General features: G+C 49.4%; 2 protein-coding genes across 2 annotated transcripts in view; one reads left to right on the top strand and one right to left on the bottom strand.

Moving 5' to 3' along the window:
• The window catches only part of ADPRM (ADP-ribose/CDP-alcohol diphosphatase, manganese dependent), a 99099-nt gene that overhangs the window by 7300 nt on the left and 65295 nt on the right, over positions 1 to 26504 (bottom strand). The gene's annotated exons all lie outside the window — the stretch shown is intronic.
• On the top strand, positions 3174 to 12245 carry TMEM238L (transmembrane protein 238 like). Its single transcript, XM_082707590.1, has 2 exons — positions 3174 to 3656; positions 9706 to 12245. The coding sequence occupies exon 1, from the start codon at positions 3285 to 3287 to the stop codon at positions 3522 to 3524; it is 240 nt and encodes a 79-aa protein (XP_082563716.1). The 5' UTR covers positions 3174 to 3284; the 3' UTR covers positions 3525 to 3656; positions 9706 to 12245.

Below are 26504 nucleotides of genomic sequence, written 5' to 3'. Positions count from 1 at the left end.
ATCTAAATCCCTCTTTGGTTGAGGCTTCTAAGTGTGTTGGGGTCACTCAGGGTTACCCAATTGCGGAGGACGAGCTCCTTGCTTTAGTGGACAAGGGGGGGGGCAGCCAGCCAGAGCCTAGCGGGGCCTCCTCAGCTTCTCTCCCAATGACATAGGAACAGTCAGGACCACCTCTTTCCTTAAGGTTGCCTGGCGGCATGGTGGGCCACCGCTAATAGGGTGCCGACTTTGTAATTATGTCCGTTTCGGAAAGCCCTGTTTTCAAGTCTCAGTCGTTATCTACACTACAGCTAAGTCAAGGGATGTCCAAAAACAAATAAACAAGCTTATTAGCTATTGTCAATGATTGAATTATGTCCCGCCTGAATTCCTGTGTTGACATCCTAACCCCTAATACCCCAGAATGTGACCTAGTTTGAAAACAGGGTTGTCACAGATGCAATTAGCTAAAGGGGGGACAAACTGCAGTAGAATGCACCCTTCATCCTATATAATTGGGGCCCTTACAGAAAGGGGACATTTGGACACAGAGATAGGCGCACAGGAGAGTGATGCTCCAAAGGGAAGGCGATGTACCTACCAGGCAAGGGATTCCCGAAATTGCCAGGAAACCCCTCCAGAAGCAAGCGGGAGGGCAAGGAATGGAGTCTCCCTCCCAACCCTCAGAAAGAACCCACCCTGATCTCACCAAGATCTCAGACTTCTGGCCACCGTTTCTGGGGCTGGAGCTCCCAGTTTGGGGTTCTCTGTCAGAGCAGCCCCAGGAATGCCACAAGGTGATTCCCCACAGTGGCTGCTCCCCGCTGATGAGGGGAGAGGTCAGGAAAGCTCTGTGTGGGAGAAGAAGAGGCTGGCGTCCTTGTTCCAACTGAGACCCCCAAGCTGTGCCGTGTCCAGTCAACTGAGGGTTCCTGCTCGCCACCTGCCCCTGGCCTGGGCTCTCCCTGGCACTCTCTGTGTCCCCTCGGCCAGCCACGCCCTGCCGGCTCCTCCCGTCCCCACCCCCTTTTCCAGCGGTCCCACTCCAGGGCTCTGGTCTCACCTGGCTTTCCACCCCCCACCCCCGCGTCTATCCCAGCTGTGTAAACATCAGAGGGCCTCACGTGCAGGAAATGGGGCACTGGGAAACAGGAGCAGGAAGGACCATGGGCTGGGGGGCAGCAGGGTTCTTCCGGGGCCCACATTCACCCCACGGAAGAATGGCCACACGGTGCAGGGAGAGAAGGCAGGCTGCAGAACTGGGTGTGCAATGTGGCCCGTTTCCAGAAGACAGGAAAGGGGTACTTGTGGCTCTGGAGGATGAGAGCCAAGTGGATGGTGAGGAGCTCTGGATCCGAAGTTGTGAGTGGTTTGGATTTCGTTCCTTTTGCTGGTGAATGTGTCGGAGTTTCTTCAGCTGGAAGCGTGTGCACACACGTGTGTGTGTGTGTGCGCACGTGCATGTGAAAATAGTAGAAACAAAAAGGAGGCCTAGTACCCAAAGAACACGTGTTTTTCTGGGATGCAGAGTGGGGTCCGGGCCGAGTGAGGCCGGGCTGGCTTCTCTTGGACCTGTCCTCTGACATCGGAGGGGAGTGCGGTGACCAACCGCTCCGAGTTTCCCAGTCAGATTGTTCACAGGCATGCAGCACTCTGCAAAGGCACTGGGGAGCCCGCTGGCAGTCAGGCCTGGACACGTCCCGCCACCCTCCCCCCAGCACTACACAGCCACTGTGGGGCCACAGCTGTCCACCAGCTCTTCTTCCCAGACGCTCTTTTCATCAAAGCAGGCGGCAGGGGATGGAGGGGGAGGAGGGGTGTCAGCTTCTCCAGCACTGGCAGGTGCTCCTGCATCGATAGCTAACTGCTTCGGAGGATATACCCAGGAAAGGAAGCCAACACTGTCTGGGAGACTGGCCTCGGCTGCTTCTCACTTGGCGATGTTCCAGAATGGCTCCTTGGCTTGAGTCAAGTCTCTGGGTATTTCAGATCCTGAAGTCTATAACACATGGGCACCTGGGTGACTCAGTCCATGGAGCATCCGACTCTTGGTTTTGGCTCAGGTCATGATCTCAGGATCATGGGATCGAGCCCTTCATTGGGATCTGCGCTGAGCGTGAAGTCTGATTGAGAATTCTCCCTCTCCCTCCCCCCTCCCCCCACTCACATGCTCTCTCTCTCTCTCTCTCAAACAAATAAGTAAAACCTATTACACATAATGCTCTCACCCATTCTGGCCTCTATATTGCACTAGGAAACAAAGTTGGAGCCACTTGTTTATTCTCACCTACCCGGAAAGGTGAAAGAGTGGAAACTGCTCCTCTCACTTGTGTGGGGAAACCGAGTCCCAGAGAGGCTCGGTGCGCAGGTCAAGATCCCACAGCGAACTGGGGACATACCCTGTGAGTGGCCACAGGGACAAGACCACCGTGTTATACATAAGCCCTCAGGGATGTGAGCAGAGTCCCTGAGACACGAGGCAGACGTCAAGGCCAAGGGTCTGGAAAAGAACAGAGAACCAGGTAGACCTTCCTTGACTTGTGCCTGAAGTAAGTAGGCTGTCGGTCCACGCCCAGTCCTCCACAGCCAGAGGCCAGAGCGCCAACCCCCCTTCTCCCCGAGTCTGTCTTCTCAGATACTTTAATCTCTGGGGTGAGCCTCCCCGTGCAGGAAACTGGGTCCCCGGGACTTCAGAGTGCAGAAATCCGTAAGACCCCACCTGCCCCAGCTGCCTGTTCAGTCTCTAACATTGACCAATTCTCATGGCACAATTTCAAAATCTATTTATGTCAACAATCTCCCTTCCCTATCCTTTACTTAAAAACCTCCCTTCTGCACCAGGAAGAGCTGGGCAGAGCAGTGAGGGGGACGAAAACCCCACCCCAGCCCAGGAGATGGAGAAACCTGGAGGGACGTGCCTAGGACTCGGGAGTCCGAGGACAAGGCACCAGACTGCCCCTCGATGGCACCGAAAATCCCTTGGGGGGCGCCCGACTCCTCCCCTGCCACGTCATAACTAAGTGGGCCCAGCCATGACCAGTCCCATTACCAGTGATGTCAGGCTGTTTGGGTCGACCATTCCTGAGTCATGAAGCAGTTAAGGAACACCCTGCCCCAGGACCGCAGGGCTCATAAGGGCAGACCCACGTGGACTTCCTTGTGTATCCAGACAGCCTGACGGCTCCCTCGTTCGCTCACACCCAGCCACGAGCCAGCCAGCGAGGGCAGCGGGAGGCAGAACCACAGCCCGCCCATGCAAATCAGCCCTGGGAGTGCAGCGGGGCTCCTCCTGCAGCTCCCGGGCAATGCTCCTGGGGAGGCGATGGCCAAGATGCAACCCCGGGCGCTGTGCCTTCCTCCTTGTCCTGGCCCTCCTGCTCGACGCGGTGGGTCTGGTCCTTCTGCTGCTGGGTATCTTCGCCTCCCTCGACTACTGGGACTTTTTGGTCTACACAGGGGCGCTGATCCTGGCTTTCAGCCTCGTGTTCTGGATCAGCTGGTACTCCTTCAACATCGAGGAACCTCTTGAGAAACTGAGCTTGTAGTTTGGCCGTGGCAGAGGAGGAGGGACACGGGCTCTACGGGCTACCTCCACGGCTACCTGACTCTGTACCTGGGCTGTCGGAGGCGTGGGGACACGCTGCCACTCCCACACGGAGCGCCCCAGCGGGGACGAGGTGAGTGCCCCGAGGCCTGCCCGGTGGAGTGGGGGTTCTGTCCATCTGGGTTTCGGTTGCACCTGTGCTGGCCACAGGTGTCCCCTCCCCGGGGGCTCTTCAAACTTATGGAGACTAGAAAGAGGGTCTCCACGGCCCCCTCCACGTCCAGTATGCCAGGAGTTGTCCTGCCAGGCAGAACGGAAAGTTGCCTGTTCTGCTCAGAACGTGGGGAGAAAGGAGCCCATCCTGATTCTCTGTTGGCAAGAATCCAGCTTGGGAGTGAGGGGGAAGACTTGAGCCCTGGGAGAGGATGGACAGCTCCCCGATGGTTGGCTGTGCCCTTGCGAGGAGGGAGGTCGTGCAGGCGAGACTGTGGCGGAGAACCGTCCAGAGCAGCCCTTCTCCCTTGCTTCCTCCCTGCACCTGCGGAGGGGACGTGCACCACAAAGGGGGGACCTGCCTCCACATCCCCTCCCAGTGCCACCGGACTCCTCTCCAGCACTGCCCCTACCCCACCCTCCTCACACACACTGCACGCCACCACCCTCCTCCTCAGCACCCCAGCCACGGCCGGCCCAGGAGTCAAAAGACCATGAAGTCAGGAGACCATGGCGGACCTTTCCCTCAGCCCGCTGCCCCTCCCAGCCAGGCCAGCAGCTTGGCTGACTGCATGCACCCGAGGACACAGATAATTGTAAGATTTTTCACAGGGACATGAAGCACCCAGAATAGAGCTGATCTGGGCCCCACAGCCCTGCATTATGAGCAGCTCTCCCCAGGAGACTGAGACAGGAGCCCCGCAGGGGCTGACGATTGTCATCTCCTCCCCCCTCCCCCATGGTGGCCAGGAACCTGGCAGAGCCGGGCACTCCCTTTCCAGCACTGGCTGAGAGGATAAAGGTCATGGCTGGGTTGGAAGGAGGAGGTAGTGATCCCCGTGTCTCTTCTGGGGGATTCCATCTGACCCTTGGAATGAAGAGATCGGAGCAGCAGTTTGACGAGGTTTCTGGAGGTGGGGGGTAAAATCTGGTCCCGGCTGATGAAAGGAAAGGCGATGAGAAGTCTGAGGGCCTGGGTCCTGCTCCAAGTGGCACCACTGGTTCACTGGGTGACACTGGCCAGATTGCAACCTGCTCCAAGCCTCAGTCTTCTTATCTGTGAAACAGGGATAATAGTACCTGCCTTTGTTGTTACCATGGCCAAAAAAGAGGAAATGGCAGGAGAAGGCTCTTGGCACATGATGTGGTTTTTACAAAGGTCACGTGTCCTTACCAAACAGATAATAGAGGATGCGTAAACTGACCCAGAGTCCCCACTGAGAGTACTTGGTACTTGGTGCACCTGAAACTGGTAGTGAAGGCTTATACCTCAAATCAAGAAGGAACACCTAATTTATTGGCTCATTCCAAAGGCACATCAGGCACCAGGCAAGGCACTAGGGATGCAGTGAAGGGTAAGGTGCACAGGTCTCTATCTTCAAGGGATTTCCCGTCTAGTGAGACACAGAGAGTAATCAAATAGTCTCACTCATGGAGGCACGAGAAGAGTCAGGTGAGGACTAGGAAGCAGAGGACCATCACTTCCTGGGAACAGTCTACTGAGAAGCTGACCCAGAAAGTGGAGTCTTTCAGGAAGAGGCAATGGCTTGAGCAAAGGTCCTGGGGCAGGACAGTAAGAAGACAGAACAGTAAGAAGTTATTAAAGAGACCTAAGCAAGGGTGGGAGCTTACCAAGGTTCTGGATCTATGTTTCCAAAAGACTACTCTGGCCATGGCACGGATGATGGTGATGATAAGATGATGGTCACGAGGGTGATGATGACCAGGTCAAGCTCGGGGAGCTAAGCCACTTACCCAAACAACAGGGGTTCCCTCGTGTGAGGCTTCTTGGCCTTTATATCCTTCTCTCATTGAATAGAAAGAAGTTCAATAGCCCAATGGCGACGAGCGTGGGCCAAGACCCAGACTGGTTTGAATCCAGCTTTGTTCCTTGCTAACTATGCGTCCCGGAGTGAGCTACCTCCCATCCCCGTGCCCTACTTTCCAAACCTTTAAAATGGAGATGGTGCTAATGACCATCTACTTCACCTACTTCAGAGATGATGATCAGATTAGCTCCTACCTCGTAAAGATGTTGCACAAATCAAGTGGGTTAATGTGTGTACAGAATCCAAGACTGACAATTAAATGAGACAAGGGACACTCCACCGACACTCTCTCACGGTGCAGGTGGTTGGCGCCTTACAGAGGGGTAAGACTTTCCTCCAAGACAGATACCCTTAAAGCGTTATGATCACATCTTAATACAGGGTAGGGCATTAAAAATTTTCAGTAGGTGTGAGAGAAAGGAGGCTCCCCCCAGAACCCAGCGTTTTGTCCAGGATCAAGGGGGGCTTCAGAAGCTCGAGATCCACTGTCTTCTCTGTTAAATACAGTCATGCAAATGTCACTTTCATCTTTCTAGTTCCCAAACTCCATGTTCAATGGGACCCTCAGAGTCAGCCTCCCTGGGTCCCTCCGTCTCCTGCAATGCCTGAGTCTGACCCAGAGTAACAAATCACTGTGGGCTGGGACCTACCCACCTTTGGGGGGGGTTCCCACCACCCCCAGATGACCTTGGGCAAGTCACCTTACTTCTCTGTAGAGCAGGAGATTTGGTCTCCTTGGAAGGTTCTAGCCAGGCTCTGGGAAGGGCCCCTCAGCGGCTGGGGTGGGAGATGGCAAGCAGGTAGGAATCCAGCGGCCCTACCCACCCCACGACACACACATACCCTCCCAGAATAGTGGGGTTTCCCGCAGTTTGGTCATCTGAACTTTCACGGAAGGCTTCCTGTGAACACGACTTCTGATCCTCACCTGTATTTCTGAAAATGACTCATCTCCATCCCCTTACATTTTATGACCTTTGGCCTGGGCATATCTCCAACCACATCTATGATTTGTGGGCAGCTTTAACTGGCTCTGCCAGTTCTCTCATTCTCGGAGCGGAGTCAAAAGAAAGAGCATGGACCCCCCCCCCCCCCTTATTCCAGGGCCTGATCCTATCCTTCCAAGCTCATCCTTCATTCTCAGGACGGTGAGTTTGCTAGAACACCCCCACCCCTCCCCAAGCTAAGTGGGTAGCATCCCTGGCACGAGGTCAGGTACAGAACTTGGGTCAGGCCCCCCCAGGAGTTTCAGAATGAGTGCCTTGTGTACCAAGCGAGACAACCCACCACCTGATTTTATCACTCGGTCACTATATTTTCGCAAGATCTGTTTGCTCTTTGTTCTCCCTGTGGGGCCTTTCTTGTAGATAGAGATAAGCCTCCAGGCAAAGTCAGGTGAGGACTCTGATCCTTTTACTAGAGGGTGTCTGGCTACAGCCCCCTCCCAAACACACACATGCACGCACACGCACACACACACACATCCTCACACTTGTCACACCCCTACCAGAAATACACACTCACAGAAACACACACCCATTCACCCCTTCTGCAGCGACCAAAGTCCCAAAGGCAGAGAAGGCTCACACCCCCAAGCCCGGGAAAGTGAAACCTGTTTCTCACCATCGACTTTCTCCCCACGTGCAGACATCCCCTGTGCCCACAGAGGGGCTGGTGGGGTTAGCAGGTCAGCTCAGGGTAAGCACGCCAGCTCGGCTGAGCCAGGCCACGTGCAGACGCGGTGCTGGGGCTGTGTGGAGGGCCCAGCATTTCTCGAATCCCTAGAGGAACGTTTAATCTAGAGGGAGCGATAAAGCAAGTACACAACACTCCGGGAAAGTACACGGAAAATGTGCGCCGGAGATAAGCGCCGTCTCGCACTGGGCTCTCAGGGCCCAGTGGAGGAAGAAGAGATCCTACTGATGGGGAGGGGAGGGGGGCCGTGTGTGGCTTCAGACATCTGGCCTGGGTCCCGAAGTGCAGGAAGGAACGTGACAGGCAGAGATGTCACTTGGGGAGAGCGGGAAGGAAGGACTGACAAAAGAAAACAGATGAAAGAATATTCCGGAAAGAGCAGGCGGGCACCTGCGACTGGGCCGGGGGGTGTTCACCGGTGGACACTGGAAGCAAGATGAGCACTGAGATGTTTGGAAATCGGGGAGGAGACTTCGGGGACTGCAGAGGGACGCGGTTGGGCTCTGCCTGTGGTAGCAGGTGCGGGGGTGGGGCAGGCCGGGAGACCATTCGGGAAGCTCAGCAGGCGGGTAGGGAGACAGGGACAGGGACAGGAATGGAGGGCCATGGAAAGCAGAGGAGACAGAGACAGCACAAGCGGACGGTCCCTCCTGGTCTCCTGCAGTCGAGAGAGCTGTCAGAGGTTTGAGAGAGCCCTGCCATGAGTGCCGGGGAGGGGCTGAGGGAGGTCGGGGGTCAGCACAGGTTTGCACATGATTGTGATGATGCGTCTTCCTTTGCACACATGCAGGGGTTGAAGCAGACTGTCCAGTTGGCGTGGAATGTGCAGATTTTAAACTCAGAAGGGAGATCAGGGATGGAGTTGGAGGCAGGGGTGGGAGACGGAGTGTGGCTGGGACTGTACAGACTGTGGAGGCAGGGGAAAGGGGAGGAAAACAGGGCGTGGGGGAGTGGGGACCAGAAGGAGAGGAGGAGGACCGGAGCCCAAGCTTCTCTGAAGGAGGCACCACACGGGACCCCACTCCCCCACCAACAGCACCACCGAAAGCATCAGGATTATTATCAATTGATACTATTATCAATTATTATCAATGATTAATCCCCCTTATAGATGAGGATATCAATGGCCACAGAGTCTAAGTAACTTGTCCAACATAATGGAACCCGTGAGGGGGGCACGCAGATTGTGAAATAGGGTCTACCTGCCCATATGGTCCATACACTTTCCACCAGGTTGGGGAGGGCACACGCCAGCTTCCAGCCAAATCTGGCCCTTCTCCCACTTTGTAAGCTGAGCTGCCCTGCAACACAGCCAGGCACAGTCACTCGTGTGCCGTAACGACAGAGCCCAGTCATTCCAGCAAAGGCCATATAGCCTGCAGCACCTAGTCTTTCCTCTCCAGCATCTTACAGAATGGCCTGCTGACCTCTGACCTGGCCATGGTTACTTCCCACAGGAGCCAAACTCAGAACCCCGAGCCATGCCCGTTTTGGGGGGAGCGGGAGAAGGAAGGCGGGTTGGGAAGCCCACAGAGTAGTTCCCAGTAGTAATAAGAGAGTGACACCTTGCCAGTGACAGGAAGAATGAAGGATGACAGGTTGCCAAGAGTAGGACACTGACCGCGGAATGCCTGAGACCCGTCAAGATGGCTGTGGCCTGAGGAGAGTTGATTGGACTTGGCCATGAGCTTTTGCCACTACATGGTGGGGACAAAATGGGACCAGTGGCGGCTGAGATGTTCGAAGGGACCAGCGCAGATCCATCTTCGGTGTATCTGGGGCAGATATGACAGGAGTAAGGCTGTGCTGGCCTCCCTGGCCGGCAGTAAGATTTCTCTCAGAGATGGGGATCCAGAACATCAAGCAGGATGGTAAGGGGAGGCGAGGAGTCAGAGGACATGGAGTCTGTCCACTCCAGGTGGACGTGGGGGTGGACATCCGGAGCCCCGGGACAGCTGTTAGCTCTGCCTGCAGGGAAGGGCGAGGAGAGGGATGAGTGTCTCGGAATTTACCGGCCAATCACTGATGCGATGCTCACACCTCAGGGATTCAAGGGCCCATTTCACAGATGGAGCAAACTGAGTCTCAGAGCAGTTCACAACTAGCCCCAAAAGACAGCGCTATCAAGACATAGGGCTAGGGGCGCCTGGGTGGCTCGGTGGGTTGAGCCTCTGCCTTCGGCTCGGGTCATGATCTCGGGGTCCTGGGATCAAGCCCCGCTTTGGGCTCTCTGTTCTGCGGGGAGCCTGCTTCCCCCTCTCTCTGCCTGCCTCTCTGCTCTACTTGTGATCTCTGTCTGTCAAATAAATAAAAAAAAGAGAGAGAGAGAGAGAGAGGGCTAGAATTCACACCGAAGTCCCATGGGCTCCAAGCACCGCATACAGGTCTTAAATGCCATATTCAAATCTCGGGCTGACCCATTCCATCCTCATTTATTCATCGCAGATCCCGTTGGATGGAGGAGCATCAAAGCGGGAAGATGCCTCTCTAGGCCACACATCCTTTCCTCGTATCCAGGAGGAAGCAGAGGCCGTGAGGCAGAGGCTTCCAAAGCACCCGCTAGGATGCCCACGAGTGGCAAGAAGGCCGGGCTTCTGGAAGGTTCCGGTCTCCGTCAAGGGCCCAGCGCCCCTGCACCATCCCTGCACCATTCCAGCTGCTCTAGGACAGCCTGAGAAGTCCTTGCCCTGGGCATTCTGACGGAAGCAAGCTTGTCGGGGGCTTCGATGCCCCCAGAAGTCCCGTCCCCTGCTGCTCCTCTTGTCAATGTCCCATTAAAGACTAACAGTCGGGGAAGTCCAAAGGGGGTCCCCTGCAGGCACGCACCACGGTGTGTTATTGCTGCTTTCCCTCTCCGGCTCTGGGGACAGGCCATGCGAGTCCCTGCAGGGCTCTGCCTCACCCATCTCTCGGTGCGGTCTGGAGTGCCCACGGGGCGTACTGCAACATGCTAGTTGCAAAAGCAAAGCACAGGGGAAGCCATGGGCCGGCCGCTGCCCTCCTCGGGGCCGGACACTATTTATGATGCGTGCGGCCCCGCCCGTTTGCACGGCCACACTGCCGGCGGTTCCTATCGAGCTTTCAGTCAATGGAAGCCCTCCTCTGGGTGGTTTTCTGGACGTGAGTGAGCTCCTGTGTGCTGTCCACGTGTTACGCACTTCTTGATCCCACGAGCGGGACCCTATGTTTATCTTAGCTCGATGGCATCCAGTCAGACGCAGCCCAGCCCTGGTTACCTGTGACGGTCACCTTTCAGCTTGCTTCCAGAGGCTAAGCAGACGTGCCTGCACTTGTCCCCAGTGCTTGGCCTGCCTCGATAACTTATATTTCCCCTGGTCTAATTTTGTACTTTTTATTTATATTTAACCTCAAAAAAAAAAGTTTAAGTGTTCTCTATAAGCTGCCTCAGATGTTCTGGGGTGCTAGGTAGTTCTCTAGATATAGAAATAGATTTGGCCTCTGGCCTCACCATGACACGACGTATTTCTGAACCTACATGGTCTCTAGGAATTCTCAAAGTCCCAGTCTTACAGCATCCTCGTCTCAAGAGCTGAACCTGCTTTCGTGCAAGTCCTGGAACTCAATGCTGGGCACAGCACCTCCTTGAAAGGACCACACAGAGACCAGTGGATGGAGACAAGACGGAGCCTATGCTGACACCATGGAATCTTCCAGAAGTTTCCTGCTCAGCCTCCATCCCGGCCTCTCAGAGCTTAGGCTGGGCTCAGAAACTGGACAGACATCATGGACAAACATTCCAGATAAGCCACGAAGAAGGAAGATCCCCCTCCTACTCCAGAAGGCTTCTTGACCACCCGCACGTGTAATACTATTGACTTTTCCGAACTGGACACCTCTTGGCGGTTCCAACACCGTGAGGAAACCTTCCTCTTCCTTGAGGCGTGAACATTAGTATAGAAAGAAGGGTCCCATGTTACTGATGTGGGACAGGAGCCCTGGCGTCCAGGGGTCTGGACTGCCAGTCAGGCCCTCTTCCCCCTCCGTAAACCTCTGACTGGCTTCCCCAGAGCCCTGCTGAGCCTTGGGCAGGGCAAGCAAGCAAGCAGGCAAGCCAGCTGGGCAGTGGCCGGAGGAGGTGAGACACACTCGTGTGAGCGTGAGTCATGAGCCATTACGCCTGGGGCCTCGACGTGACTGTGCTGCGTGCCCAGGAATGTGATCCCGACCTCCCAGGCCTCCATCCTGCTCCATGTCTCCTCAGATGCCAGAGCCATGAGCTCTGAGTGCCCATCCCGCAGGGCAAGGCTGGGCAGAGAGGGAGGAGGAAGCAGGAGGAGCTGAGTTTTAGTGGGCGGGGCCACCTGGAGCTGGTCTCATCTTCCCAAAAGTTCTCCTGCAGGGCTCTCCAGAACCATCTCCGTGGCCCCTCCTCCTGTCTGTCCCCTGAAGGCAGCTGGGCTTTTTCCATGACCTGGACTCAGTTGGCTCAGCTGCCGATGGGCTGAGTGACCTTCTAGGTCATCCTCACCTGTGAGGCCGTAATGATAATGACATCCTAGTCACAAGGATCAAAGGAGATGTGGCACTGGCCTTTGGAGAATCCCACATCCTCCCGAATGGGCATATACCTTTGAGAGCCTCACTTCTCCTTGGTAGAAATCAAGACGCAGAGCTGTCCATTTTAGACTCCTGATGATTCGAGAACCTTAGACAAACAGCCTCAGCCTGGTAACAGATGCTGATTATAAGTGTGCTGGCTCCTTCTGCAGTAACCTCTGTTTGTTCTTGAGAAAAACCCGTCGTAAGACAGCTGAGGCAAGGTTGGGGGAGGGCCAGGGAAGAGGGGAGGCCGTGTGTGATGTTGGGGACCTTGTCTTATCACTTGGAAGCATCTGGTGTAGACTTGGGTTGTGTGAGTAGAGCCCCACAGGCTTAGCAGCTTGGATGCACCTTGGGCCTCAGGCTGCTCCCCAAATACAAGCACCCAGGTGACAAGCATCTCTGTGTCTTTGCTTCCTTGCTGCTCCTCCTTCTCCAAGCCGACTGCTCCCATGTTAGCACTAGCCACTAGGCGGCCATTTTCCTCTTCACCAGCTTCCATTCCAGCCCAAGGCCTAGGGCAGAGGCCCTCTGGAGGGCGTACCCAGGGTCACGTGCTCAGCACACACAGCCTCAGCCCGATGTCCTCTCATCCCGACCCCGCCTTTCTGGCCAGCCTTCCTGGCCCCCATCCATATCAGACTCGGGGCCCCAGTTCCCAAGAGCACATCTACCTCCCTGACAAGAGCCCACCAGCGTCTGAGCTCTGGTCCCTGTTCATTGCCTCTCGTGGTCTGGGACGCCAGGCCCACGTCTCCACGGCCACCTGGGATGACGATGACACAGCCATTCTCCAAGTGCAGCCCTGGGACTAGTAGTATCCGCATCGCCTGGGAAATTGTGAGAAGAGCAAAGTGTCCGGCCCTGGTTGGGGGACCACCTCATCCCAGTTCACCTGCCTCGAGCCAGGGGTTCCTGTTCCAGACCTACAGAGTGAGAGCAACCACGTTCCCCAAGCCCTCCCAGGGGGATTCTGATGCACCTGTGCTCAAGTCTGAGAACTGTCACTGGGAAGATCCCTGATGCTGAACTGGGAACCTGGAGGCTTCCCTGCAGTTGTCCCCAGTTGTTCCCATCTCCTCCATCTCCCATGGGTACTGGAGAGCAGACCTTGCCCCATCACACAGTGTCCTGGTCCCAGGCTGTGCCAGCCCCAGGCAGCTCTATCAGCTGTGGGGAACTTCGTGTCCTGGCCAGCCCATCCTGTCCCCAGTCACCTATGACTAGTGTCCCTTACTAGCCAGGAGGATGGACTGGTTGTTCCTCTGGCCTCGCACCCATTTTGGTTTTCAAGAGACTCAAGTTCCCCATGGCTCAGGAAGAAAGTCGGGTGGGGGAGGCTGCGGGGTGCTGGTGTAGGAACAAAGGAGGGAGGAGGCAAGAGAAGAGTCCAGGGGAGAGGCCTGGAGGGAGTGAGACAGTGGGAGAAAGGCTGGGGTGAGGAAGGGTGACAGGAAAGAAGAGCCATGGAAGAGAGAGCAAGTCGGGGGAGAGCATTTCTCAAAGTGGGGTCCTGGGACCCCCGGCGGCAGCAGCACCTGAGACCTGCTTTGACATTGGGTCTCACCCCAGACCTTCTGAACCAGGAACTCTGGGGATTGGGCCCATTTTGTCTGCGTTGCAAAAAGTCCTCCCTGGGACTCTGATGCAAACCGCAACTGGAGTCCCGCTGGGCTGAACGGCTGTATTCTGTGAAGCCTCTGGATCCTGGGTTTTTTCCAGTGTTTTTGAATATCTGCCTCGGGCATAGCAGCCTCGGAAAAAAGATCAGGGTCTCCCTCGGGCGACTCACACACATACCAAATCTTGCTCTTGACCTACTAACTCCCTGAAAGGGCAGGGACTGTCTCCCCCAATCCCTGTCCTCCATCACTCCCCGTACACCACTGGAACCCCCAGTCTCTGGCAGCTCTACACCAGGCAGCCTTTTCCCGGAAGGTCTGTGGGCTTGGAAAGAACCCCAAGGAGCCTCTGATCTGTTCCTTCTCAACCTACTCAACATCAAGACCCTTCTTTATTATTAAATCCACCCCCCCATCTCTCTTGTCTTCAAATCTGCTGTCTGCCAAGGAGACTGATCATTAAGGAATAATTAATTCATTTCCCCATGATTTATTAATCAAACACATCCACAACTGGGCATGCAAAAAGCAGAAAACAGATGTATTATGATTTCCATTGGAGTTTTGAGACATTTAAAAACACTCCATTACAACTGCCAGGAGCCCCTAGGGACCTGGGGAGGGACAAATGCAGCCAGAGTTTGCAGACCTCAAGTGCCTGTGTGGACAAAAGGTAGAACGAGAAGAGCAAAGTGGCTTTGAGTCTCCTGCCAGTCTCCCCCCATACTCAGCCCACTTTGTCCCTTCCACAAACTGCGCATTAACCCCTCTTTCTGGGGGTCTCCAAAGGACATCTGCTGGACTCACAAACAAGGCCAGTACAAAACCAGGTGAGGTCTGGGAGCAGGGTACCTACTCATCTGCCCTGTCCTGTACCCCGACTTTCCCAGCATGACTGGCCTTCCCACACCAGACCTCCACCTCCTGCAAACGCTGGAGGTGGTCCTGACTCTTCACCATGAAACGGGACCCCAGGCCAACAGTGGTCCCTGGCAGAGTGGGGGTGGGCAGGCCGCTGTTCCCCTCTGTCACAGCAAGATCAAAGCCAAGCTGTTTGGGCCACAGGGCAGTGCAAGGTCCTAGAAAAGGGGTTTCTCTCAGTTCCATCTACGGAGCCCTGCTCAGAGGCAGATCCATGGGACAGTGGGGCTGGAGGCAGATAGAGGGAAGCACCCCCTTCTGCCTGGATGTCAAAGGTTTGCTAGTGCTTCCCTGGGTGGGCGTGGCTCCCTCGTTGCCGGGGACACTTGTCAACCCAGGCATCACGTGGCAGGGGAGAGAAGGAGCCAGGTGCCAGACCTGGGGAGCCGCGGCGGGGTGGGGGTGGGGGGCCGCTGCCCTAAACAAGGAATTCTTTAAAACTTCTCTTGCTCTTTAAAATTTGTACAAAGTTGGCGCCTGGGTGGCTCAGTGGTTAAGCCGCTGCCTTCGGCTCGGGTCATGATCTCAGGGTCCTGGGATCGAGTCCCACATCGGGCTCTCTGCTCAGCAGGGAGCCTGCTTCCTGCTCTCTCTCTGCCTGCCTCTCTGCCTACTTGTGATTTCTCTCTGTCAAATAAATAAAATAAACTGTAAAAAAAAAATGTGTAAAATTTGTACAAAGTTGTCTTTTGCTTCACAATACGTTTGTGCTCAGTCACCACGTTTTAAAATGTCCCTGAGTCTTCAAATAAAACTGGTTTCATTTTACCTGCAGGTTTACTGCACGATGGTATGGACCCCAAGAGGGTCGCGCGGCACAGGTGAGAAGCAATTCCCTCCCCAGAGGCTCCTCAACCCTATTGCACGTGGATCTGTGCCAAGTTCAATGGGCAGGTAGCCAGGTGGGTCCAGCCATGCCTAGCACCTGTGCTCACGATCAGGAAGTACCTCTCTTGCCCCAGCCCCACATTTCCACGTGAGAAAGCCCAGTTCCCAGCATGTGAAACCGACTCACCCAAGGCCACACAGGCCGTCGCTAACACAGCCTTGAAGGGGATCTACGTTTTCTGACTCCTGACCCGCTACTCCTGCTGCCGTCCCCATCCTCCCTCCTCTCCTGGTGACGCAGGGTGCTGCTGGGGACACGGGGACTCTCTCAAGCACAGCTCAGAGAAACTTCCTGAGCCCCTCCTAGAGAATGGGACTATTAGGGCCAGGAGTATGCACTCCAGAGGGCTGTTTGAGACGCATGCTGGGTGACATACATCAGGGGCTTTGGAAAGGTACAAACCTATGACAAGAGAGGGGTTGCTCTTGATCCCGTGCTGGGAAGGCTTGGGTATAGCTTTGCTCACTCAGTCCTGTCCTTTCTCTTGCTCTGTGCACAGTGGCTGGGACGCTGATTCCAATGGTGACGGCAAACCTGGTCCCTCCATGCCCCAATGGAAGGCATCAATCGGGGTCACACAATTATGCCGCTGGGCATGTCATGGCCCGGAGACCCGGACTGCAGGGGCCATGGAAACTGGCTCCCGAGGGGAAATCCATTTATCATCCCCTATCATTTACAGTTGGTCTAAGCCAATTGGCAGGGGCCAACTATTCAGCCACGACAATGGACAGACGCCTATAAATCACAGCCCCCTCCACGCCCTGGGCCACAAGTGATTCAAACCGAAAAGAATCTTGCTAATCAACACTTGCTAATCAACGTGGTTCTACCTTAAACCTATAATACTAGTATTGCCACCATGCTTCATTCCTAAATTTCTCTTGGCTTCCTTGACTCAGTGAAAGTCTGTGCCTTTTATGGGTCAGCTTTTCTAATGGGTTTGAACATGCCCTGCTTCCCCATAAACCAAGGCAGCTTGCAAAGAGACCTCAAAGGAGGCCTGGGATGGAATCAGAGTGTGAAAGCAAGAAAGGGTCAGCGTAGCAGAGGATTGCTTGGAACCTGCCCTTAAGTGCTTGAAGCCTGAACCCAACAAGCTAGCCCCATGGCCTGAGGTTGTACACTTGTTAGTTACCTTATCCATAAATAGACCCTACTCTGTATTATAAATAGCTTTACACTTGAAGGGGTTCTGAATGTGCTGTACTACAGCAGATGGGAGGGGGTGGAGAGGAGGGAGGGAGCAAAGGAACCAGATCATAAACCCAGAGCCCTGCCCTCCCTCCACCGTAAACACACTTCCAATTCCCTGAATCTTGGAGGTCTGGGAAGAGTCACCCAAGAGACATCGACACATGCTATCCTATCAATGGGGGCTTTTATCTGGAGTGTAGTCCAGGACTTAGAATAATAGGAAACACCACCATCTGGGGAATCCCCACAAAGTAGAAAGCTTACAGCTGATTTGGCCCTCACGCAAAGTGAAATGAAGTTTCCCCTCAATATTGCAAATACACAAACACACACACTCACCTGCGGTCCCTCTCCCCTTGGTGGTGGCTCTCTATCCATCTTTCAGATTCAGCTGAGGGAGAAAGAGCTTTGGATTAGCTGCCAGACCTGCGACTCAGCACCAAATGACGGTATCACCAAGTCTCTCGTGGGAGCTGGAACTTCATCTGTAAAGTGGGATCTTATCACCCTCAAATGAGATAACACATATGATAGTAATTAACATTAGGGGCGCTTGGGTGGCTCAGTGGGCTAAAACCTCTGCCTTCTGCTCAGGTCATGATCTCAGGGACCTGGAATCGAGCCCCATGTCGGGCTCTCTGCTCAGCAGGGAGCCTGCTTCCCCCTCTCTCTCTGCCTGCCTCTCTGCCTACTTGTGATCTCTGTCAAATAAATAAAATCTTTAAAAAAAAAAATTGTTCACCAGATGCTAGCACTTTACATGGTTTAACCTCTTACTGAACAATGCTATCAACCAACTTGACTTAATTGGCATTTATGGAACATTTCACCCAATGGCAATGGGATATACTTTCTTCTCAAGGGAACCCAGAACATTTACCAAGATAAACCATATTCTGGGCCATAAAACGAGTGTCAATACATCTTAAATCATTCAAATCATACAAAGCATATTCTCTCACCACAATAGAATTCAGTTATGAACTAATTACAGAAAGATAGCTAGAAAAATCTCCCAAATATTTGGGAAGTTTTTCAAGTAGTTCATCATTCAAAGGAGAAATGAGAACATATTTTGAATTGGATAAAAATTATACATAACATGTCCAAACGTGTGAGATTCAAGTAAAGAAGTGCTTAGAAGGAAAGTATCATTTTAAATTCTTGTATTAGAAAAGGAGTTCTCAAATTAACAACCTAAACTTCCATCTTTAAAAAAACCAACAAAATAAATGCAAATCAAGCCGAAGGGTAGAAAACATAAAGATCAGAGTAGGAATCAATAAAATAGTACAGTTAATTAAAAAAGAGAAGAGAGAGAGAGAAGAAAGCAAGGAAATCAAAAGCTACTTATTTGATAAATAAAATTCATAAACCTCTTGGTAGACAGATCAGGAAAAGAGACACAATTATCAATGTCCTAAGTGAGGAGAGTGACATGATTAGATTTTATGGATATTTTAAAAATATTAAACGAATAATATAAACAACTTTATGCCAGTAAGTTGGATAGACAGAATGAAATGGACAAATTTCCTGAAAGACACAAACTATAAATGCATACTCAATGAAAAAATCAATAGCCATATATCTATTAAAGAAATTGAATATGTAATTAAAAACCTTCAGAGAGAGAACATTTCTCCACATTGAAAACTATAAAACACTGCTGAGAGAAATTAGAGAAAGCCTAAGTAAATGGAAAGATATACCTTATCCACAGGTCAAAGATCTATTATTCTTAAGATGTCAGTTTCCCCCAAATTGACCTATAGAGTTAAACAACCCTAGAAAAAATCCCAACACACTATTCTTTTAATGGACAAATTCATTTTAGTATTCACATGGAAATGGAAAGGACTTATAAGCATTACCTGATTTCATGACCTGTTACAAAGCTAGAATAATCAAGGTCATATGCTGTTGGCATCAAATAAGATAATTTGATCGACATAACAGTATAGAGTCCAAAAATAGGTCCAACAATTTTTAAATTTTTTAAATTTTATTTATTTATCATAATTATTATTATTATTTTTAAAGGCACAAAGACAGTTCAGTCAGGAAAGTCTCATCATTTCAACAAGTCATGTTGGAATAACCAGAGAGTCACATGCAAAAAATGTTCCATATCTAGCACTTTATACAAAAAATTACTCAAAATAGATCACAGACATAAATGGGATACCAAAAACAAGAAGACTTCTTAAAAAAAAAAAAAAAAAGCTTGAAATCAGGTAATGTGATGCCCCCCGTTTTATTTTTGTTTTTCAACATTTCCTTAGCGATTCAAGGTCTCTTCTGATTCCACACAAATTTTTGGAAGAATACCGGTGGAAGTTTGATCGGAATAGCATTAAAAGTATAGATTGCTCTAGGCAGTATAGACATTTTAACAATGTTTATTCTTCCAATCCAAGAGCATGGAATGGTATTCCATCTTTTTGTGTCTTCTTCAATTTCTTTTATGAGTGTTCTGTAGTTCCTCGAGTACAGATCCTTTAACTCTTTGGTTAGGTTTATTCCCAGGTATCTTAAGGTTCTTGGTGCCATAGTAAATGGAATTGATTCTCTAATTTCCCTTTCTGTATTTTCATTATTAGTGTATAAGAAAGCCACTGATTTCTGTACATTGACTCTGTATCCTGCTATGTTGCTGAATTGTTGTATGAGTTCTAGTAGTTTGGGGGTGGAGTCTTTTGGGTTTTCCATATAAAGAATCATGTCATCTGCAAAAAGAGAGAGTTTGACTTCTTCATTACCAATTTGGATACCTTTTATTTCTCTTTGTTGTCTGATTGCTGTTGCTAGGACTTCTAATACTATGTTGAACAAGAGTGGTGAGAGTGGGCATCCTTGTCTTGTTCCTGATCTCAACGGGAAGGCTGCAAGCTTTTTCCCATTGAGGATGATATTTGCTGTGGGTCTTTCATAGATAGGTTTGATGAAGTTCAGGAATGTTCCCTCTATCCCTATACTTTGAAACGTTTTAATAAGGAACGGATGCTGGATTTTGTCAAATGCTTTTTCTGCATCAATTGAGAGGACCATGTGGTTCTTCTCTCTTCTCTTATTAATTTGTTGTATCACACTGATTGATTTGCGAATGTTGAACCATCCTTGTAGCCCAGGGATGAACCCCGAATCGCTAAGGAAATGTTGAAAAACAAAAATAAACGGGGGGCATCACATTACCTGATTTCAAGCTTTACTACAAAGCTGTGATCACCAAGAAAGCATGGTACTGGCATAAAAACAGACACATAGACCAGTGGAACAGAGTAGAGAGCCCAGATATGGACCCTCAACTCTATGGTCAAATAATCTTCGACAAAACAGGAAAAAATATACAGTGGTAAAAAGACAGTCTCTTCAATAAATGGTGCTGGGAAAACTGGGCAGCTATATGTAGAAGAATGAAACTGGACCATTCTCTTACACCGTACACAAAGATAAACTCAAAATGGATAAAAGACCTCAATGTGAGACAGGAATCCATCAGAATGCTAGAGGAGAACACAGGCAGTAATCTCTTTGATATCAGCCACAGCAACTTCTTTCAAGATATGTCTCCAAAGGCAAAGGAAACAAAAGCAAAAATGAACTTTTGGGACTCCATCAAAATCAAAAGCTTCTGCACAGCCAAGGAAACAGTCAAGAAAACAAAGAGGCAACCCACGGAATGGGAGAAGATATTTGCAACTGACAGTACAGACAAAAGGTTGATATCCAGGATCTATAGAAAACTCCTCAAACTCAACACACACAAAACAGACAATCATATCAAAAAATGGGCAGAAGATATGAACAAACACTTCTCCAATGAAGACATACAAATGGCTATCAGACACATGAAAAAATGTTCATCATCACTACCCATCAGGGAGATTCAAATTAAAACCACATTGAGATATCATCTTACACCAGTTAGCATGGCCAAAATTAGCAAGACAGGAAACAAGATATGTTGGAGGGGATGTGGAGAAAGGGGAAACCTCTTCCACTGTTGGTGGGAATGCAAGTTGGTGCAGCCTCTTTGGAGAACAGTGTGGAGATTCCTCAAGAAATAAAAAATAGAACTTCCCTATGACCCTGCAATTGCACTACTGGGTATTTGCCCCAAAGATACAGATGTAGTGAAAAGAAGGGCCATCTGTACCCCAATGTTTATAGCAGCAATGGCCACGGTCGCCAAACTGTGGAAAGAACCAAGATGCCCTTCAACAGACGAATGGATAAGGAAGATGTGGTCCATATACACTATGGAGTATTATGCCTCCATCAGAAAGGATGAATATCCAACTTTTGTAGCAACATGGACGGGACTGGAAGAGATTATGCTGAGTGAAATAAGTCAAGCAGAGAGAGTCAATTATCATATGGTTTCACTTATTTGTGGAGCATAACAAATAGCATGAAGGACATGGGGAGATAGAGAGGAGAAGGGAGTTGGGGGAAATTGGAAGGGGAGGTGAATCATGAAAGACTATGAGCTCTGAAAAATAATCTGAGGGTTTTGAAGGGGCGGGGGGTGGGAGGTTGGGGTACCAGGTAGTGGGTATTAGAGAGGGCATGGATTGCATGGAGCACTGGGTGTGGTACAAAAATAATGAATACTGTTATGCTGAAAATAAATAAAAAATAAATTTAAAAAATGGAAAATAAATAAATAAATAAATAAATAAATTTTTTTAAAAAGGAGAAAATCTTTGTGAACTTGGGGGAGACAAAAAGTTGCAAGTTGTCAGAAATATCAAAAGAAAAAAAACTAAGGAATTTGACTTCTTAAAAATTAAAAATGTGTGTTCTGCAAAAGACACTGTTAAGAGAATTAGAAAACTTTCCAAATCACATATCACATAAAGGACCTGTATCTAAAATAAATAAAATATTCTCAGGAGTGTATGGGTGGCCCAGTCAGTAAGCATCTGACTCTTGATTTCGGCTCAGATCATGATCTTGGTGTTGTAAGATCAAGCCCTGCTTCGGGCTCTGTCCTCAACGTGGAGTCTGTATGTCCCTCTCCTATTCCTCCCCTGTTTCATACTTTCTCTCTCTCAAATAAACAAATAAAATCTCTAAAAAATAAAATTATAAAATACTCTCCAAACTTAACAAGAAGCAAGCGAACAATACAAAATGGGCAAAAGACACTTCAGCGAAGAGGAAGGCAAAAAAGCATGTGAAAAGATGCTCAACATTATTTACCCATTAATAGGTAAATCAAACCCACAACGAAATATCCTTACACATGTTTTAGGATAACTAAAACGCAAAAGACTGATTTGCCAAGTGTTGGCAAGGATGTGAACTCGCTGGTGTTCTCCTGCATTGCTGATGGGAATGTAAAATAAAATGGTACAGTCACTCTGGGCAAGAGCTCAGCACCTTCTTACCTTGAACAAACACCTCCCCAATGATTGGATGATTGAGCCGTTCCAGCCCTGGCTGTTTACCCAAGAGAAAACAAAGTATACATCCAGACAAAGACTGGCACACAGATGTTTGTAGCAGCTTTATTTACAATGGCCAAAAATTGGAAACAACTCAAATATCCATCAACACTTCAACAGGTGAATAGATACACAAATTGCTGTGTGTCCATACATACTCAGCAATAAAACAGAATGAATTATTGATACAGGCAACAAAGAGGAGACATCTCTGAATAATACTGCTGAGTGAGAGAACTCAGGTGTAAAAGAGTACACAGTACACATTGTATCATTCTCTCTATATAAAACTCAAGAAGTGGAGGCTATGCTATAGTAACAGAAAGCAGATCCCTGGAGGGAGGTGGGAGGGGGAGTTGGACAGGGAGAGACAGATTTCAAAATTTAGCGTAGGGATTAAGGGATTACCTCCCTATTTTACTCCCAATTCCAGACTCCATAGCCGATGTTGCCAACTGAATGTGATGCCTTCCTGCACATCTGGGCATGCATGACGCCCATCACTTTGTCCCACGTCCTTCTCCTTGGGTCTTCCATCATGCAGCTGAGCACCTGGGTCTGTCTATGCTCTTGGCACGCTCCTCATCCTCCATGCAAAAAGGTCAAATGGCTCAGACACCTACCCACATCCAGCTTGGGTGATTTGAGAAGGGTCTGGGAAATTTACCACATTTACCATGTAAATGATATTTGCATGAAATATAATGTAAATGTAAATATCATTTATAACATGATATTTAAGATTTGTTTAAAAATGATCCAGCACAAAAAAAGGGGCTGGAGGGGGACAGGATACATGAAACAAGATGGATGAAATGTTGGCAGTTGTTGGAGCTGGATGACGGAGCTTCATTCTACAATTCTCTCTATTTTATGTATGTTCGAAAATTACCTCCATAAAAAGATGTGTGGGGAAGCTTCTCCAGCACAGCTAGGAGAGTACAGACCACACTCAAGGAGACCTGGGAAGAGCGATGTCTTAGTTACTAGACACCTACTTTTATACTTTTGCACCTCCCCTAATCAAAAAGTTCTTATTTGAATAATTATCAATGATCCACTCATTCTGTCTAAATGTCTACCCTTCTATCCACCTATCTACCTATCTACCTATCTTACCCATCTACATCTATTTATCATCTACTTATCCATCTACCTATCTATCCAATCCATCCATCCATCCATCCATCCATCCATCCATCCAACCATCCATCTAGCTATCTTACTGATGTTTTATGTATCTGTCCATCCACATGTCCATCCATCCACCTATCTTCTTATCTATCATCTCTCACTCTTGGATCAATGGAATCAGAACCCCCAAGGGAGGGGCCTGAACATATTTTAAGGAACCCGGGTGACTTTAATGTGCAGCCAGGACTGAGAACCACCAGTAAGGGAAAGTTTCTGAGGGCTTCTGAGGGTAAACCTCAGGTCAATCTTTTTTTTTTTTTAATAAACCAGGCTGCTTTTGCATGTCTGTGAGAGCACAGACTATACAAAAAGAGGCCTGAGTGGCAGTAAGAACCACCACCATTTATGAAGTACCTCATATGTGCCACTGGCAGGTTCCCTTATGCACATAAACTCCTATCACCTAACAGCTGTCTTATGGAGAAATTACAGCTGGAAGAGAAGAGGTAACTCACGCAGGGCCAAATGGCTTCTGAGTAACTGAGCTGGGATTCAACCCCAAGCATCCAAGTCTTTCTGCTCCAACAGAAAAATTAAGAGGTCTGTGGCTCTTGAACAATCTTTCCTCCTCAGCCCATCCTGTTTCTTCATCTCCCCATCTCGCCTGGATATTTAATTTCCTCACTCTTGTGACCTACATTTCAGCTGAAGCAACATCTTCCCTGCCTCTCTAAGCTTCCCCCATTTCTGCCTCGAGGTGTTCAAAACCAGCTGCAGAATGGTAGCGCTCTCCTGCCAACAGCCGCTTTGTGTATATCTATAAAAATCTGTCCTAGAAATGTTTTTCCTGTATTTAAAAAACATGTTCACTGCATTCCATATGTCGTTTATAGCCTTACATTTGGTCAGGTTTCAGAGTGGTGTGACAACAAATGGGCAGAGCTAAGTAACCAAAATTAATTCCAAAATTACATTAAGTTCCTGATGGCAAGTTTCATGTGTAAGATGTACAGTAACTACGACATAAGGGGAAGGGCAGAGACATCTACATTGTGAGAAGGTCTTCACATTCTATGAGAAGCAGCGCAATACTGGTTCTATGTATGCTGAGAGCAGGGAAACCCGGTATCTCCATTGTAATCCCTAGAGCAACCATTTGAAATACGACTTAAAAAAAAAAAAAAAAAAAAGATCGAGTCAAAAACACAAAAGAAAAATTGAAGTGGCATTTGAAGAAGTCAGGAAAGTGGAAACCAGGGAACAATTTTTTTTTTCAGGGAACAAATTTTTAAAAGAGATAGGGAAAACATATAATCAAATGGTAGACCTAAGCCCAATATATAAACAAAAAGGTATTGTACCAATAGATTTGTCTTTAATTATCCAATTATGTGTTATCCACAAGAAACTCACTTTGAATATGATACTGGTATGTTAAAAGTAAATGGATGGGAAAAGATACCACATGCAAACCTGCCCTCCCAAAAGCTGCAGTGGCTATATATATATTATAAAGTTATATTAAATTAAAACAAGCAGACTTCAGAGCAAAGAATTTCACCAGGGATGAAGAGAGATGTTACATAATTATTTAAGGGTCAATTCACCAGAAGGCAGAGCAATCATAAATATATATGTACCTAATAACAGAGCTTCAAAATATATAAAGTAATAACTTACAGAATGGAAAGGAGAAAGAGAGTACATTCAGAATTTGTTAGGAGACTTCACCTCCTCTCTCAGTAATTAAAAGAACGAGTAGGGAGAAATTCGGCAAGGCGTCAACCATAAAATTGAAACTTTCTGTCAGCTCAGAACTGGTAGAAAGGAACAACCATAAACCAACGGAATCTAATTAACATTGATAGCGTGCCCCACCCCACAATGGCAGAACAGACATTCTTTTCAAGTGCTCGTGGAACACTCACGAAGACAGACCCTATGCTGGGTCATAAAACAAATCTTAACAAATTCAAATGAGCTGAAACCATACAGTGTATGTTCTCTGATCATAATGGAACTAAACATAATGGAACCAAATCAAGACCAGTGTCTTGCTTTGGTCCATGCTCCATGCTCTGACGCTGGGGGGAGGGGGTGGTGAGCGCTCAGCAGCTATCAACACCCCTTGTTACCCCTGGTCTACAGTTTGCTCACCTTGACACCCTGCCCATCTTTTCACTTGCTTCCAGGTGAAACATGCCTTTCATATCCGAGGCAACCCTACAGGGACCCTCACTCGGAGAAGGAACACTCAGGGTGGCTGAAATCATGTGAGACAGGGGGATAGAAGCAAATTGGGGGAATAGGGAGGGTGGGAGCCAGGATACTTGGGACCCCCAGACAGAAAAGTGTGAGTCCCCCCAGGGAGCTGTAAAAATATACAGATGCCCCAGCCCCCACCTCAGGCATTATGGGATCCAAGCATTAGAATGTATTAGAAGCTCTCTAAGGTGATTTTTTAAAATTTTATTAACATAAAATGTATTATTTGCTTCAGGGGATTTGCTTCAGGGGTCAGGTCTGTGAATCATCAGTCTTACATAATTCACAGCACCCCCCATAGCATTTCTTTTTTTTTTTTTTTTAAGATTTTATTTATTTATTTGTCAGAGAGAGCGAGCACAGGCAGACAGAGAGGCAGGCAGAGGCAGAGGGAGAAGGAGGATCCCTGCTGAGCAAGGAGCCCGACGTGGGACTCGATCCCAGGACACCGGGATCATGACCTGAGCCGAAGGCAGCCGCTTAACCAACTGAGCCACCCAGGCATCCTTCCCCATAGCATTTCAATGTGCAATCTGGGTTAAGAAGCTTCCCTAGGTCAGGGGTCTGCAAACTTTTTCCATAAAAGGCCAGATATTGAACATTTTGGGTTTTGTAGGCCATGCAAGATCTCTGTCATTTCTCTGACTCCTTTCCCTCCTCCCTCACCTTCTTGTCCTTCTTCTATGAACCTTTAAAAATGTGCAAACCAGGGAGCCTGGGTGGCTTAGTGGGTTAAGCCTCTGCCTTCGGCTCAGGTCATGATCCCAGGGTCCTGGGATCAAGCCCCGCATTGGGCTCTCTGCTCATCAGAGAGCCTGCTTCCCCTTCTCTCTCTCTGCCTTCCTCTCTGCCTACTTGTGATCTCTGTCTGTCAAATAAATAAATAAAATCTTTTTTTTAAAAAATGTACAAACCATTCCTAGCCTATGGGCAATACAAAGCCAGGCAACAGGTTGGACTTGCCCACAGGCTGTCCTTTGCTGATCCCCCTCTAGGTCAACAACTCTCCAATATTAGTCGTTGGACCAGAAATGAGAAGACTCTGTGGCGTGTGGGCAAACCAGCTCTCGTAAAGCAAAACAAAACCCTCATTGGTGGCATTTGCTGGTTTCTGCGGTATGAACGGACCCACCAAGCCCCATACCAAACACCAATGTGATGTCCCTGAACCAGAGTTGAGAGGTGGTGCACAGGTGGCTCCCA

This window comes from Mustela nivalis (assembly GCF_964662115.1).
Source record: "Mustela nivalis genome assembly, chromosome: 17".
In the NCBI taxonomy this organism is placed as follows: Eukaryota; Metazoa; Chordata; class Mammalia; order Carnivora; family Mustelidae; genus Mustela; species Mustela nivalis.
Note: the sequence above shows the minus strand (reverse complement) of the source record. Positions and strands in the feature narration are given on the sequence as shown.